Genomic DNA, 11,863 nt, shown 5'->3' with positions numbered 1-11,863 from the left:
TTATTATTATTATGTATTCTATATATTATTTATTTATAATTTATGTTAATTATTAGGCTATATATATTATTATTATAATTTATATTTATAAACAAAATATATTTAAAATATATTATACATTAATTAAGTATGTAATATAATATATAATAGAATATATTTAATACTTTAAAATAAATTATTATGTATTTATAAATTATATTTATATTATAAAATATTATATAATAAATATTATTTATATTAAAATAAAATACTTTCTTTAAAATATATATAAATATATATATCATTATATATATTCTATATAAAAAAAAAAGAAGGGGGGAGAGAGGTCCACTCTCTCGCGGTCCATGAGGCTCGTGGACCGCGCGCATGCTGCCCCCTTCCCCTCCCAAACGGCCCATTTCCACACAATTCGGAAAAAAAAATTTCCGACAAAATTTTTTTACGGCCAAACAAACACTAGAATTTTAATTTTTTATCAAAATTTTTTTTTCAAACTGATTTTATGATGAAACAAACACACGTAAGTGGTTTTTAAACTTTTTTCTTTAATATGTTGGACAAGTGACGAGCAGACGAGGAAACGGAGATGTCGATTCCGACACCACCAAACCTCCCACCCCCACACTCGCCTCAATCGGGCGTACACCGTACAAAGCGCCAGTACCGCTCCGGCCCACCCATTCAATTAAACCGCAACACCACTTTAAATGCTCCGATAGAGATACGGACCAAACCAAACCATTCCCCGCTCCATATCCACTGTAGCACAAAATAATAAATAATAATAAATAATAAAATAAAATAATAACAAATTCCCAATCCTCTTCTTTCTCGCTCTCTCTCTACGCTCGCTCTCTCTCTCTCTCTCTTTGCGCTCTCTCTCTCTCTCTCTCTCTCGCTCACTCAGAGCTCCAACCTCGCCTTAGATCTACGCCCTCTCTCCGCCCCGCAACCTCCTCCGCGGCGAATTTAAGGCGATGTGAAGTGGCGGGATCGAGCTAGGGTTTTCGCCGGATGGATCCGCCGTCACTGGTGCCGGAGATGTGGCCGCCGCCGCAGCCGCATCTGCCCTTGGCGGGGATGCGCCTCGGCGGGATCATGATCGGGAGAGTCGGGCCCTCCTCCTCGTCCGCCGCCGCCGCCGCCGCCGAGGCGTCGGCGGCGGCGGCGGCGGGGCCCCGGGACTTGTCGGTGGACGAGTCGAGCCTCACGGAGCAGAGCGGCGCCGCGGGCCGCGGGAGGAGGAGGCGGAGGGACACCGCGGCGTCGGAGGACGAGTCGTCGAAGCCCGTCTCTACGAGCAGCGGCAACGAAATGGTAATTTTCTCTATCTTCTTCTCTTTTTTTTTTGTTTTTGTAGTTGTTTGAGTGGTTTTTAATGTTAAGATTGGTTGGTACTTCATTATGTTTCTTGATCCGTGTGTTTTTTGCCTCACTTATGGTAAAAATTGTCCTAGAATTATAGATTTCAGTGCTCTTTACAAAAAAAAAAAAGGCTCCTGTGAAATCGGGCAATGGTAGTATGTTAATTGTTATTAATATGCTTATCTGTTTCCAATTATATAATTTGGATAGCATGTTGTTTGGCCACATTTTTGGCAAGGTTGAGCCCCGATTTGAGTTAGTTTGTGGGCAATTTGGTAGAGCATGAAATAATTCTTCTTTTTTTTTTTTTTCCTTTTTTCCCCTCATTTCTATGAGGTTTAACCATGTTATAACTCTATTTAGTATCATTTCTTGCCCGTCGAACAATTCCAAGGAAACACTGCATATGCACTAAGTTAGTGCATTTCATACGTTCTGACGTTCGGTTGTTTCATTAATCCTTTATCTGGAACAATATATTCGGGAGAAACAACAACATGGATTATTAGAACTAATGAATTTGAAATAGGCAGGAGGGGTTGCAAGTGAATTAGTGGAAAATTGATGACTTCTTTTGTTATGGCAGGGAAAAGACGTGATCTTTGCTGGTGAATATTGAATTCAATGTCATTGCTAGGAAATTTCCTAGAGAAATTTGATTGACTAGACCGAGTTTATTTGTCCAATAGTTATCAGCTTTAGATGACTTTTAGTATCTCTTGGAGAAATTTCTCTACTTCTTGTCGGTAAAGCTACAGTGTATAGAATAAGGATGGTGAAATGAGTCAGCTGGCTGGAAAATCTTTGGCTTAATAATTATTAAGGACAGTGAAATGAGTCAGTTTGACCGGAAAATCTTTTGCTTAATAATATTATGATATGGAGCTTTGTTCAATGTGGCTTCTTGGGTTATTATGACATGGAACTCTAGTAAGATTCAAGTTTTATTCTCGCAATGAGAGTTATCCAAGGTGTACAAAACATGAGTTGAACTTGCATTTGATAGATGAAAATGTGCTCATATCTTGCTATTGGTTGTTAATGTCGGATCGTTGGCGCTAACCATTAATCCCAAAGGGTCGAGCTTTTAAAAGATGCAACCAATTCACTTAAAGTGTTCAGACACAGCCCCCATTGTGAGAATGGATGACCCTCGGGAAGTTGGGGTGTCACAGTTGGTATTAGGGCTAATTACCAGCAAAAAGTGTGAGATGAGTCTCGGCTGAGCCAAGTTATACAGCGGGGAGAGATAGGCTCTCAGGCTGTTGACTATTGTGGGTGGAGCGCGGATCCGCCACAAGGTCAGTTGAGATTAGCGAGATGAGTCTTACATCGCCTGATACTTGTGAGTTTAAGCCTGACGAGGACGTTAGGGCTTAAAACGGGGAGAATGTGTGACCCGGTAGTCCTATATATAAAATATAATAGGGTTAAACTCTTAATCTGGTTATAGCATTTTGGGCGGTGGCTAAATCCAAGAGGTTAAAAGGATTAAGCGTACTAGAACTGGAGTAGTTCTAGGATGGGTAACCCCAGGGAAGTTGGGGCGTCACACCCACGGGTCTTGATTGCGACATGGCCCAACCAGCCTCATGCCATTTCGAATATTACTTGGCCTAACCCGACTTTCTGCTATTTCGAACGTGGCTCAACCCAACTCGGCCTCCTGCCATAGGGAAGGATGCTGGCCCATTTAAGCCAACAATTTCCCTCCCCCCACCCCAGTACCTGCACAAATTCATAGGATGCGGGAACCGAATCCGTGACCTCTAACTCTGATACCACTTGTTAGATCGTTGTCGCTAACCATTAATCCCAAAAGCTCGAGCTTTTAGAAAGATGCAACAAATTCATTTAAAGCATACATACACAACTTCCACGGGTTTTGATTGTGACTCGGCCCAACCAGCTTCACGCCACTTCGAACATGACTCTATCCAACCCGACCTTCTGCCATTTCGAACGTGACTTGGCCCAACCCGACCTCCCGCTGCAGGGCAGGATGCTGGCCCATTTAAGCCAACAGTTAAGTCTTATGGTCTTTTTGTATTTAATAATGTTGGGTGTTACTAATTGAGGAAATCAAATTTCCTCACATTATGCTTGTCAAATTTTATTAACTAAATGAATGAGTTATGGAATTAATGAGCCAATGGTTAAGGTTGTGAGTCTAATTTTAAGATGGTCAAGCTATTTAAATGAAGTTTCATGAGTGAGGTTATAAGTAGTCATAATTGGGTGTCATGAGTCAAATTCTCTATTTTTTGGTTAATAGAGATCCTATTAGAGTTCCATGAGGCTATTTAATGAAGTTTCATGAGTGAGGTTATAAGTAGTCATAATTGGGTGTAATGAGTCAAATTCTCTATTTTTTGGTTAACAGAGATCCTTTAGAAAAGCTTGTTTTCTATGGGTTTCTTGTTTCCTTAATAAGAGTCTTAAAGATTTAGAATTAGTTTTAGTCCATATTATCAAAAGATTTTATAGTGGTAGTAGATGGGTTTGGAAAGGTCTTGAAAGATAAGGATTTGGTTTTAGGCTTGAGTAGGCCTTTTTATCTATAGGTCAAACGAAGATTATTAATAGAGTCGCTATAAGTTGTTCCCTGAGGCCCTGTGCCTTCTTTATCCTATGATTCTTCCTTTATGCTATATTTTGTCCTTGCTTCTTAATTCCTCTCTTCTTGTTCCTTTCGTTCTCTTCTATTTTTAGTGCAGAATCAATTGTTTCCAATACTAGCAAATTTATGTGTTATATTTTAACTTGTTGGATCAGCTTTAGTGCTTTTTTCACATTTATTGGTTGGTGCTACAGATCTACTTAGCTTGACACCTGTGGACCCACATTGTCTCACTTTACTTTTCTTAGTGTGTTATAACTCATAAACTTTATTATTCTAGTTACACTTTTTTCTTCACAAATAGTTTATACTAGTTCTAAGTAAGTTAGATCACTTCACTTTCTCTTTAATTGGTTTATGATGTTGAAAGACAGTGATGCATTCTATTGCAATTTCATCCTATCACTAGCGAAGATCCTGCGCTTCGCAGTGGGTCAATTATTCTTTCAACCAAAAAATAAGCAAATATAATAGAAAAATTCTTGTGACCACAAAATGAATGAATATTATATTGAAAAAAGTCCAAATACACTTTGAAGACATGGAATAAAATGAAGAGCAAACTACAAAGTTTGATGCACATGTAATGAAGAATAAGATGCACCAGGTTCAGCTGGGCAAGTAATATACAGTTAATAGGTTCATTCAAGTCCCTTTTTAAATAACATGCAATGGGCAGTATAGGTGCCTATATTCATCAAACATTTAGAAACCCACATGTCAATCTGAATGTTTCCAATAAAAAGTTGTTCTGCCCCTAGCTCCTATGCATATACCTGACATACTGCGGATGGCATTATAGATGCCTTGTGCATCTTGTGGAAGATGGATCGGAATTAGTGTACACGTAGATTTTTTTTTTTTTATGCACTTAATTACAGGGAAACCAGGCTCTTTGAAAATTTTATTACAAAGTTCTTACATTTTTATTTATAATTTAATTAATAAATGTTGTAATATATATATAAAAAAATTATATTAGTAAAAATCAAAAAATTTCCCACATATTATTTTTGCCCACATATTATTTATGCACTAAAATGATATCCTTAGTTATACCATTATTTTTCAAAACTACTTGATGCCAACGTGAAATATTTTTTAAATTTATAGTTTTTGTACTTGGATTCTAAAGATGTTATAGATAATGTCTATTGGACTAGATTTTACTTTAAATTTTCATACAAATATATTAATTATATTAAGTATGATATTAAAGATGAATAAATATGTTCAACAATAGTTTCTCCGATTCCCAATTCCATTTCATACAAATCTATATAGAATATTTCCAAAATTTAAATCAAGAGGAGGAAATTTAGGAATTAACAAGGAAATTAAAAGAATTTCTCCGAAAGCTCATCTGTCGAGGCATAATGTGGCTTCTAGGAGGAACAACTCCATATCAAGACCCAAGCCCAATTGACTTTCTTTGGAATCTCCTCCTGCGTAGGGGCACCATCAAAGGAAAGAGTGAAAAAAACAAAGAAAAAAAAAGAAGAAAAGTAGAAGAATGTTAGTAGTAGAAAAAAGGGAGAAGGAAAGAAAAAAAAAGGTAAAAGGAAAAGGTGGCAATGGAGTTACCTGTGGGTTCAATGTGGAGGAGGAAAAAAGAGGGAGGGGAGGAAAAAAGAGGAGAGGAGCAAGGTTAGGCGAAGCAGTCATTTGCCACATGCAAAGAAAAGGAAAAAGAAAAAATAGGAGAAGAGTGTTGTTGCGGACATATTATGGGTCAAGGATTTAGGTGCCCATCGGCACGGATCGTATCTATCGTCCCGTATTGTGCCAACAAGATATCGGCACGATACAGCTCCCGTGCCGATGGCACAGCTTAAAGCCCTTTTTTCTTTAAATTAGTAAGTAATTTTCTCAATAAAGTTCAAAAGATTTGATGAAGATACATAATAAGTAATTAGAAAATTTTATTGCTAAAAAAAATAAATATTTTATATCATTAGGTGTCGGCATACATGTATTTTTTTGACCGGCATGCATTGGCACGCTCCGGCACGCACCGTGCTGTATCGTGCCAGCAAGTTTTCAGTACGATCTCGTACCATGGCACTTAAATCCTTGTTGTGGATTCATTTCATGGAAAAGGCAGATGGTGATGTTTTAGAGGAGGTCCGCTGCCATTCTTCCCCTGAGGCACTATAATTCGTTCCCAGCAGCACCGTCATGCCACGCGATAGGGAGTGAGAGCTTATAACACCCAACAGAGAAGGGAAAGATGGAAAGCGGTAGGGTTGGGACTAAGCGACACATGGGTGGGGAAGAGAACCATGTCGATGTGTGTAATGGGACAAAAAAATGAGTTGTCCTTATAATAGCTAAGGTCCCGGGTGTTTAGGACCACGGTGTAGGTCCACGAAGTTTAGTGTATATAGATAGATAAACTATAGATACTATAGAATTTAGTGGTCTTGCATGCACAGTGTGCAATGAAAAAACTATTAGTGACACATGTCACTATAATAAGAAATAGGTACTTTAATGTAATATTACATAAAACTCTTTTACAAAAAGTAAAAGTCCTCGCATAAAATTTACCAACTTTTCAAACCACAAAGTAGCATAGTTTACTCAAAACTTCTCTATGTGACAATATGCATAAGTTGCAGTTTACTCAAAACTTCTTCAAAACTTTTTTTAGAAGTAAAATTCTTGCATACAATTTACCAACTTTCCAAACTATAGAGCAGCAACATGCATTATTTACAGTTTACCCAAAGCTTCTTTAAAAGGCAACATGCATTGCATGTAATTTTTACAAATAAGTTATTTAGAGGAACCTATATGCAGAAGTATGTTTCACAAATGCTATGTTGAGAAATGGAATAATCCCTACCTTTCTCCTTCATATATATCATATGATAATACATAAGGATTTAAGTGCTCATCGGCACCAACCGTATCCACCGTGCCGTATCGTGCCAGTAAGATATCGGCACGATAAAGCCCCCCGTCCCGATGACACAACTCAAAACCCTCTATACTTTAAATTAGTAAGTAATTTTCTCAATAAAGTTCCAAAGATTTGATAAAAATACATAATAAATAATCAGCATAGTTTGTTGCTAAAGAAAATAAATATTTCATGTCATTATGTGTCGGCACACATATATTTTTTGTGACCGGCACGGATCGACATGGCCTGATACGCACCGTGTCATATCGTGCCGGCAACTTTCCGGCACGACTCCGTGCCACAGTACTTAAATCCTTGATAATACATATTATCATTTTGAAAAACAAAAATTCAAAAATTTGAGAAAAATCCGTCCTTTTCTCCTTTCATATATGTTGTATGATTTTGCGAATTGGTTAGCGTCATTCTACTCTCTTAATACAGCCAGATCTCCTTTCATATATATTGTATGATTTTGCGAATTGGTTAGCGTCATTCTACTCTCTTAATACAGTCAGATCTCTGAAACTTCTTGATGTGATCATCCGGTCATCTTTTTCATCTCATTTAACTTTCAACTCTGCGGCAGCTCAGAGGAAGTTCAAGGTTGGTGTTTTTCTGAATAATAGCCTGCATCCTGGTGTCAAGTTCTGTTTGCTTTGCTGCCTGATAATTTTATGGAATTATATATATGTAATGCATAATGGAAATTTTTTGGGTCTAACCTTCTGATGCTGTGATTTTTTCATTCTAATGCATAATTTCTGAATTTTTGTTTCCTATCTGGTGCTCTAGAGTATTGATTTGATACAGTATTTACTAGAAGATAGCTAATAACATTTTTTAAGATATCTACTAGTTGATGTTCACTTTTTCTGGAGAATTAAGAAATTTGAAAGATGTAGATTGTTTGCTTTAGTTTTCATGCTTGGGATGTTTAATTCAGATAATGGATGATGTAATGTATCTTTTTTAGTTCTGAGTTTGTCTTTAAGCAATGAAACTAATTATGACAGACTGATTCTGAAGTGAAACGTCTAAAGGTCATGAAATCTGGTGATGAAAACAGTAAAGGTGAGGCTGCGCTGAAGAAGCCTACAGATCAAAATCCTCTACCACCTGAGCCTCCCAAGCAAGATTATATCCACGTGAGAGCAAGAAGGGGTCAAGCAACCGACAGCCACAGTCTTGCAGAAAGAGTAAGTTCTTTTCTCAATATTACATGCTTATCAGTCATTTTTTTTCATTTCCCTAGATTCTCGTATTTTATATCTAATCTATATTGAAAGGGGAATTCCCATTCCCTTTATTATAAGGGGATTAAGATGAATATGATAACACCTAGCATCAGGAGGGCCTTAGGTGTAGTTATGTTAAATCATTACTAGATCTCTCTGATTGATATCTCTTTACTGACAGGCAAGAAGAGATAAAATAAGCGAGAGGATGAAGATTCTCCAAGATCTGGTTCCTGGATGCAATAAGGTGCATTTATTGTAATAAAATTCTGCATTGTGTTCTTCAAAGTGCTTCTTGGTATCGTGCAGTTTTTACTATCAATGCAGTTCCAGTTTTTTAAACCATCCAACTCTCTTAGCCTATCTGGAATCTACTTTCGTCAAAGCCTGCATCTGTAAACTAGTTGTTTCTTCAAGCAGGTAATTGGCAAAGCATCGGTACTTGATGAGATTATCAACTATATTCAGGCTTTACAGCGTCAAGTTGAGGTACATCTTCTTTTTCCTGGCATATAACATTATTTAATCCTATATTGCCTAGTTTTATTTAGGATTGATTAACAATTAATGTATCTCCACAGTTCTTATCTATGAAGCTTGAAGCAGTCAATTCACGCATGAACTCTGGCATTGAAGGGTTCCCGCCTAAAGATGTAAGTTGAGTTATGCATGTAAATAACTAGTTAGTTATTAATTTGTTCATGTAAATAAATGATTCGTCAATAATATTCAGCTATTTAGATGATTTTCAAATTATATCAGAAGCATACATGCATTTCATTCCATATTGCCATTGTTTGTAAATGTCGATAGTTATACACTTTGTTTTTGAGCATGAATATCCTAGAAGAAGATATCCTAGAAGAAGACTTGGAAGTGACCTGCAATATCTAGCACGCCTACGTGGAGAAAACCAGATGTTGTAAATCTATCTCGCAGATATATAGCAATATCACTTTATGGAACAATTTGGAGAATTCACGACTTGGGGATAAGGATTAAAAAACATTGTTTTCTGTCTAGGCCTTTTATATCGTTGTAGTTCACATCCAACAGTTTGCAATTCATCCTGCAGTCTTTGCGCTTGGATTTACTACAAGTGTATAACTTGTTAATTTCGTAATAAACAGCATCTCTATACCTATATATCTAGCTGTCAACCTCTCTGTTTATCTACATATTCGGGATTTGAATACATACTGAACGTCAATATTTCAATTACAGATTTAATAAGCTGGAGATTACTCAATTTCAAATCCACTCCATTAATTTTAACTCTGCATAGCGAAAAGTGTCTAGGAGAAAAGAACCGCGTCTTTTCCCATGCATAAAGCTTTAAAATACTGGATTCCATATAAGGCGCTAGTGTTGCAAAATTTGCAAGAGATATACACATAAATAACCCTGCAGAATTATCTAATAATATATATATCCTGCAAATCTTAAATTTATGTTCTCTGAAAACTCCCCCCCCCTATATTACTTGTACTAACTCATGAAATTTCTCTTTAAAAACGATAACAATGCAAAATCAACTTCCTGTCTTGAATTGAATGACTTCCCAACCTTGGAATAAGGGTAATTTATAAGCACTTTTGAGAGTTAATATATGAAAATTGATGGTTTTGTTATGCTATAATATAAAAGTGGCATGCAATTCAAACATATACATGGATAATCATGGCTATGCTTATTCAAAATCCTTAAGGTCTTGTTTGGATATCAGAATAAGTTATCGAGTAGTCTTTGGATAATTTTTTCGGTATGGATATTTTATTGTATGATTGGAGGTAAGGAGTTTATTTTTTGCTTCTTGAAAGTTCTTGTCATCTATTATTTAGTAGGATAGCATATTTTACCTACGAGATAGTTTATCTTATTCCGAAAAAATAGCTTGAAGGCCGAATTTGCTATCTCATTCCAGACATTTGATCCTCCTTATCTACCAAATACACAAGTTTTTTGAATAAATCAAGAAGATATACCGAACAAGATATTTATGCATCCAAATAGGGTCTAAAGTCTTAAATAAAGAATTTTGTTGGACAGTGATACTTATAGAGCTAAATATAGTAGCCCTTTTTTTGGGTGGAAAGAGCACAAGCCAAAGAAACCTTGAAACCAAATGACTTCTTATTTGTCAGTAGGTTAAATTTTTTTAGATCTGCTTGTTTAGTTCTTGTTAGATGGGATTTTGTTGATGACTTAAATGGCTGTGTTCAGTTTGTTGAGTCACAGGAACTTCTGAAAAATCCATCAAAAATTTTCATGTCTCTCTCTGTTTTGCAGTATCCTTCTCAGGCATACGATGCACCTACTGCCCTGGCATTCAACCCGCAGACGCCAAGAGAGTATGGGCAAGGCTCCGCTGCCGAATGGCTTCACATGCAAGTTGGCGGTGCTTTTGAAAGGGTGACATAACATAACTGCGTGCCATTTCCTCATTCGTGGGCGATAGGATTACCAGTTTAATCCGATCCTTCTTGTTGTAGGGTTTTTCGTTTCTAAATCAGCTAGTTATTGTTGCGTTCCAAATGTGATTTTGCGTCCAGTTTGGAGCTTAATGTTGATAAGGCAATGCATTTTAGGGAAGTAGCTTAGTGGACCCTTTTTCTTTTTTTTGATGTCCTATGTTGTGTTTCCACGGCTCAGTGTTAGAAATTAGTAAAACTGTAATATTAGACTCTCTGACATTATCTAAATAGATTTATTTATGAGTAAAATGAACTTATTACTGTTGCTGTTGGCTAGAAAAAGGACCAAAATTAGTTAATTTTGAACTCTCTTATCTGCATGAGCGTTTTTCACTAACAGCACCTTCTGTATAGCTAAACAGTTTTAATTATTGATGCCTGTTTTGCTATTTTCATTATGTGTAGACGTATATAGTTTAGTTTGTGCTGTAGAGACATGTTTGTGCGGTTGAAGTGATCACGTACAACATCTTTTTCTTCTTGTATCAATCGTAGATAGTTTAAACTTGTATATACACCTCCTAAACTTTAACCCATTATAGTCGGTGTTTGCCCTGGCTTTTGAGAAGTTTTTATGCCCGAAAGTGATTTTCGGCTCAACAGTATTTGGCAATCTCGTAACCTGATTCTGATTTTTAGAGTAAGTTTTCTTATTTTAGATGCTCAAATTAGAAACGGCTAAAGCCTGTTTTTTGAAATTTGATTTTGATTTTAGTCTCAAACCTCAAATTTTTATTTTAATTTTATATATAAATTTTAAATTTTTATTCAAATTTTAATTGCAAATTTTAAATTTTATATTTGATTTTTTAAATTTCAAATGTTATAAATTTTAAATTTTAAATTAGTATTAAATTTGTGAATTTTAAATTTGAAATTTCAAATTTAAATTTGAAATTTTAATTTTGCATTTTGAATTTTAAATATTCAAATATTCGAATTATAATTTTAAATTTTAAATTCAACACTTTAATTTATATTTTTAAATTAAAATATCAAAATTTGAATTTTATGCAAATTTAAAATTAAAATGAAAATTCAAAATTTTAAATTATTTTAAAATAAAATTCAGTAAAATAATTATTATTTGCAAATATCAAAAATATTTTTTCTAAGCGGCTTTACAAAATTATTTTAGAAAAATTTCTTTCTATCTAAACTGAACTAAACGTTTTACAACTTTTAACCAAAATCAATTATTCAAACCAAAATCAAATCCGAAGATATTTGATTTTTTTTTTTTGAAAAATCAATAAAG

At 35.5% G+C, this 11,863-nt stretch overlaps 1 protein-coding gene across 2 annotated transcripts; it reads left to right on the top strand.

Moving 5' to 3' along the window:
• LOC109715756 (transcription factor bHLH79-like) lies at positions 823–10,904 on the top strand. 2 transcript variants are annotated; one of them, XM_020240898.1, is made up of 6 exons: positions 823–1,317; positions 7,937–8,092; positions 8,313–8,378; positions 8,552–8,620; positions 8,713–8,784; positions 10,421–10,904. In XM_020240898.1, exons 1-6 carry the CDS (start codon positions 1,015–1,017, stop codon positions 10,550–10,552), a joined length of 798 nt encoding a protein of 265 aa, XP_020096487.1. In that variant the 5' UTR covers positions 823–1,014; the 3' UTR covers positions 10,553–10,904. The 2 variants fall into 2 exon arrangements, with proteins under 2 accessions (XP_020096487.1, XP_020096486.1); XM_020240897.1 differs by having other exon boundaries at positions 825–1,317; positions 7,910–8,092.

The sequence above is a fragment of the Ananas comosus genome, linkage group 9, assembly GCF_001540865.1.
Source record: "Ananas comosus cultivar F153 linkage group 9, ASM154086v1, whole genome shotgun sequence".
NCBI lineage: Eukaryota > Viridiplantae > Streptophyta > Magnoliopsida > Poales > Bromeliaceae > Ananas > Ananas comosus.
Note: the sequence above shows the minus strand (reverse complement) of the source record. Positions and strands in the feature narration are given on the sequence as shown.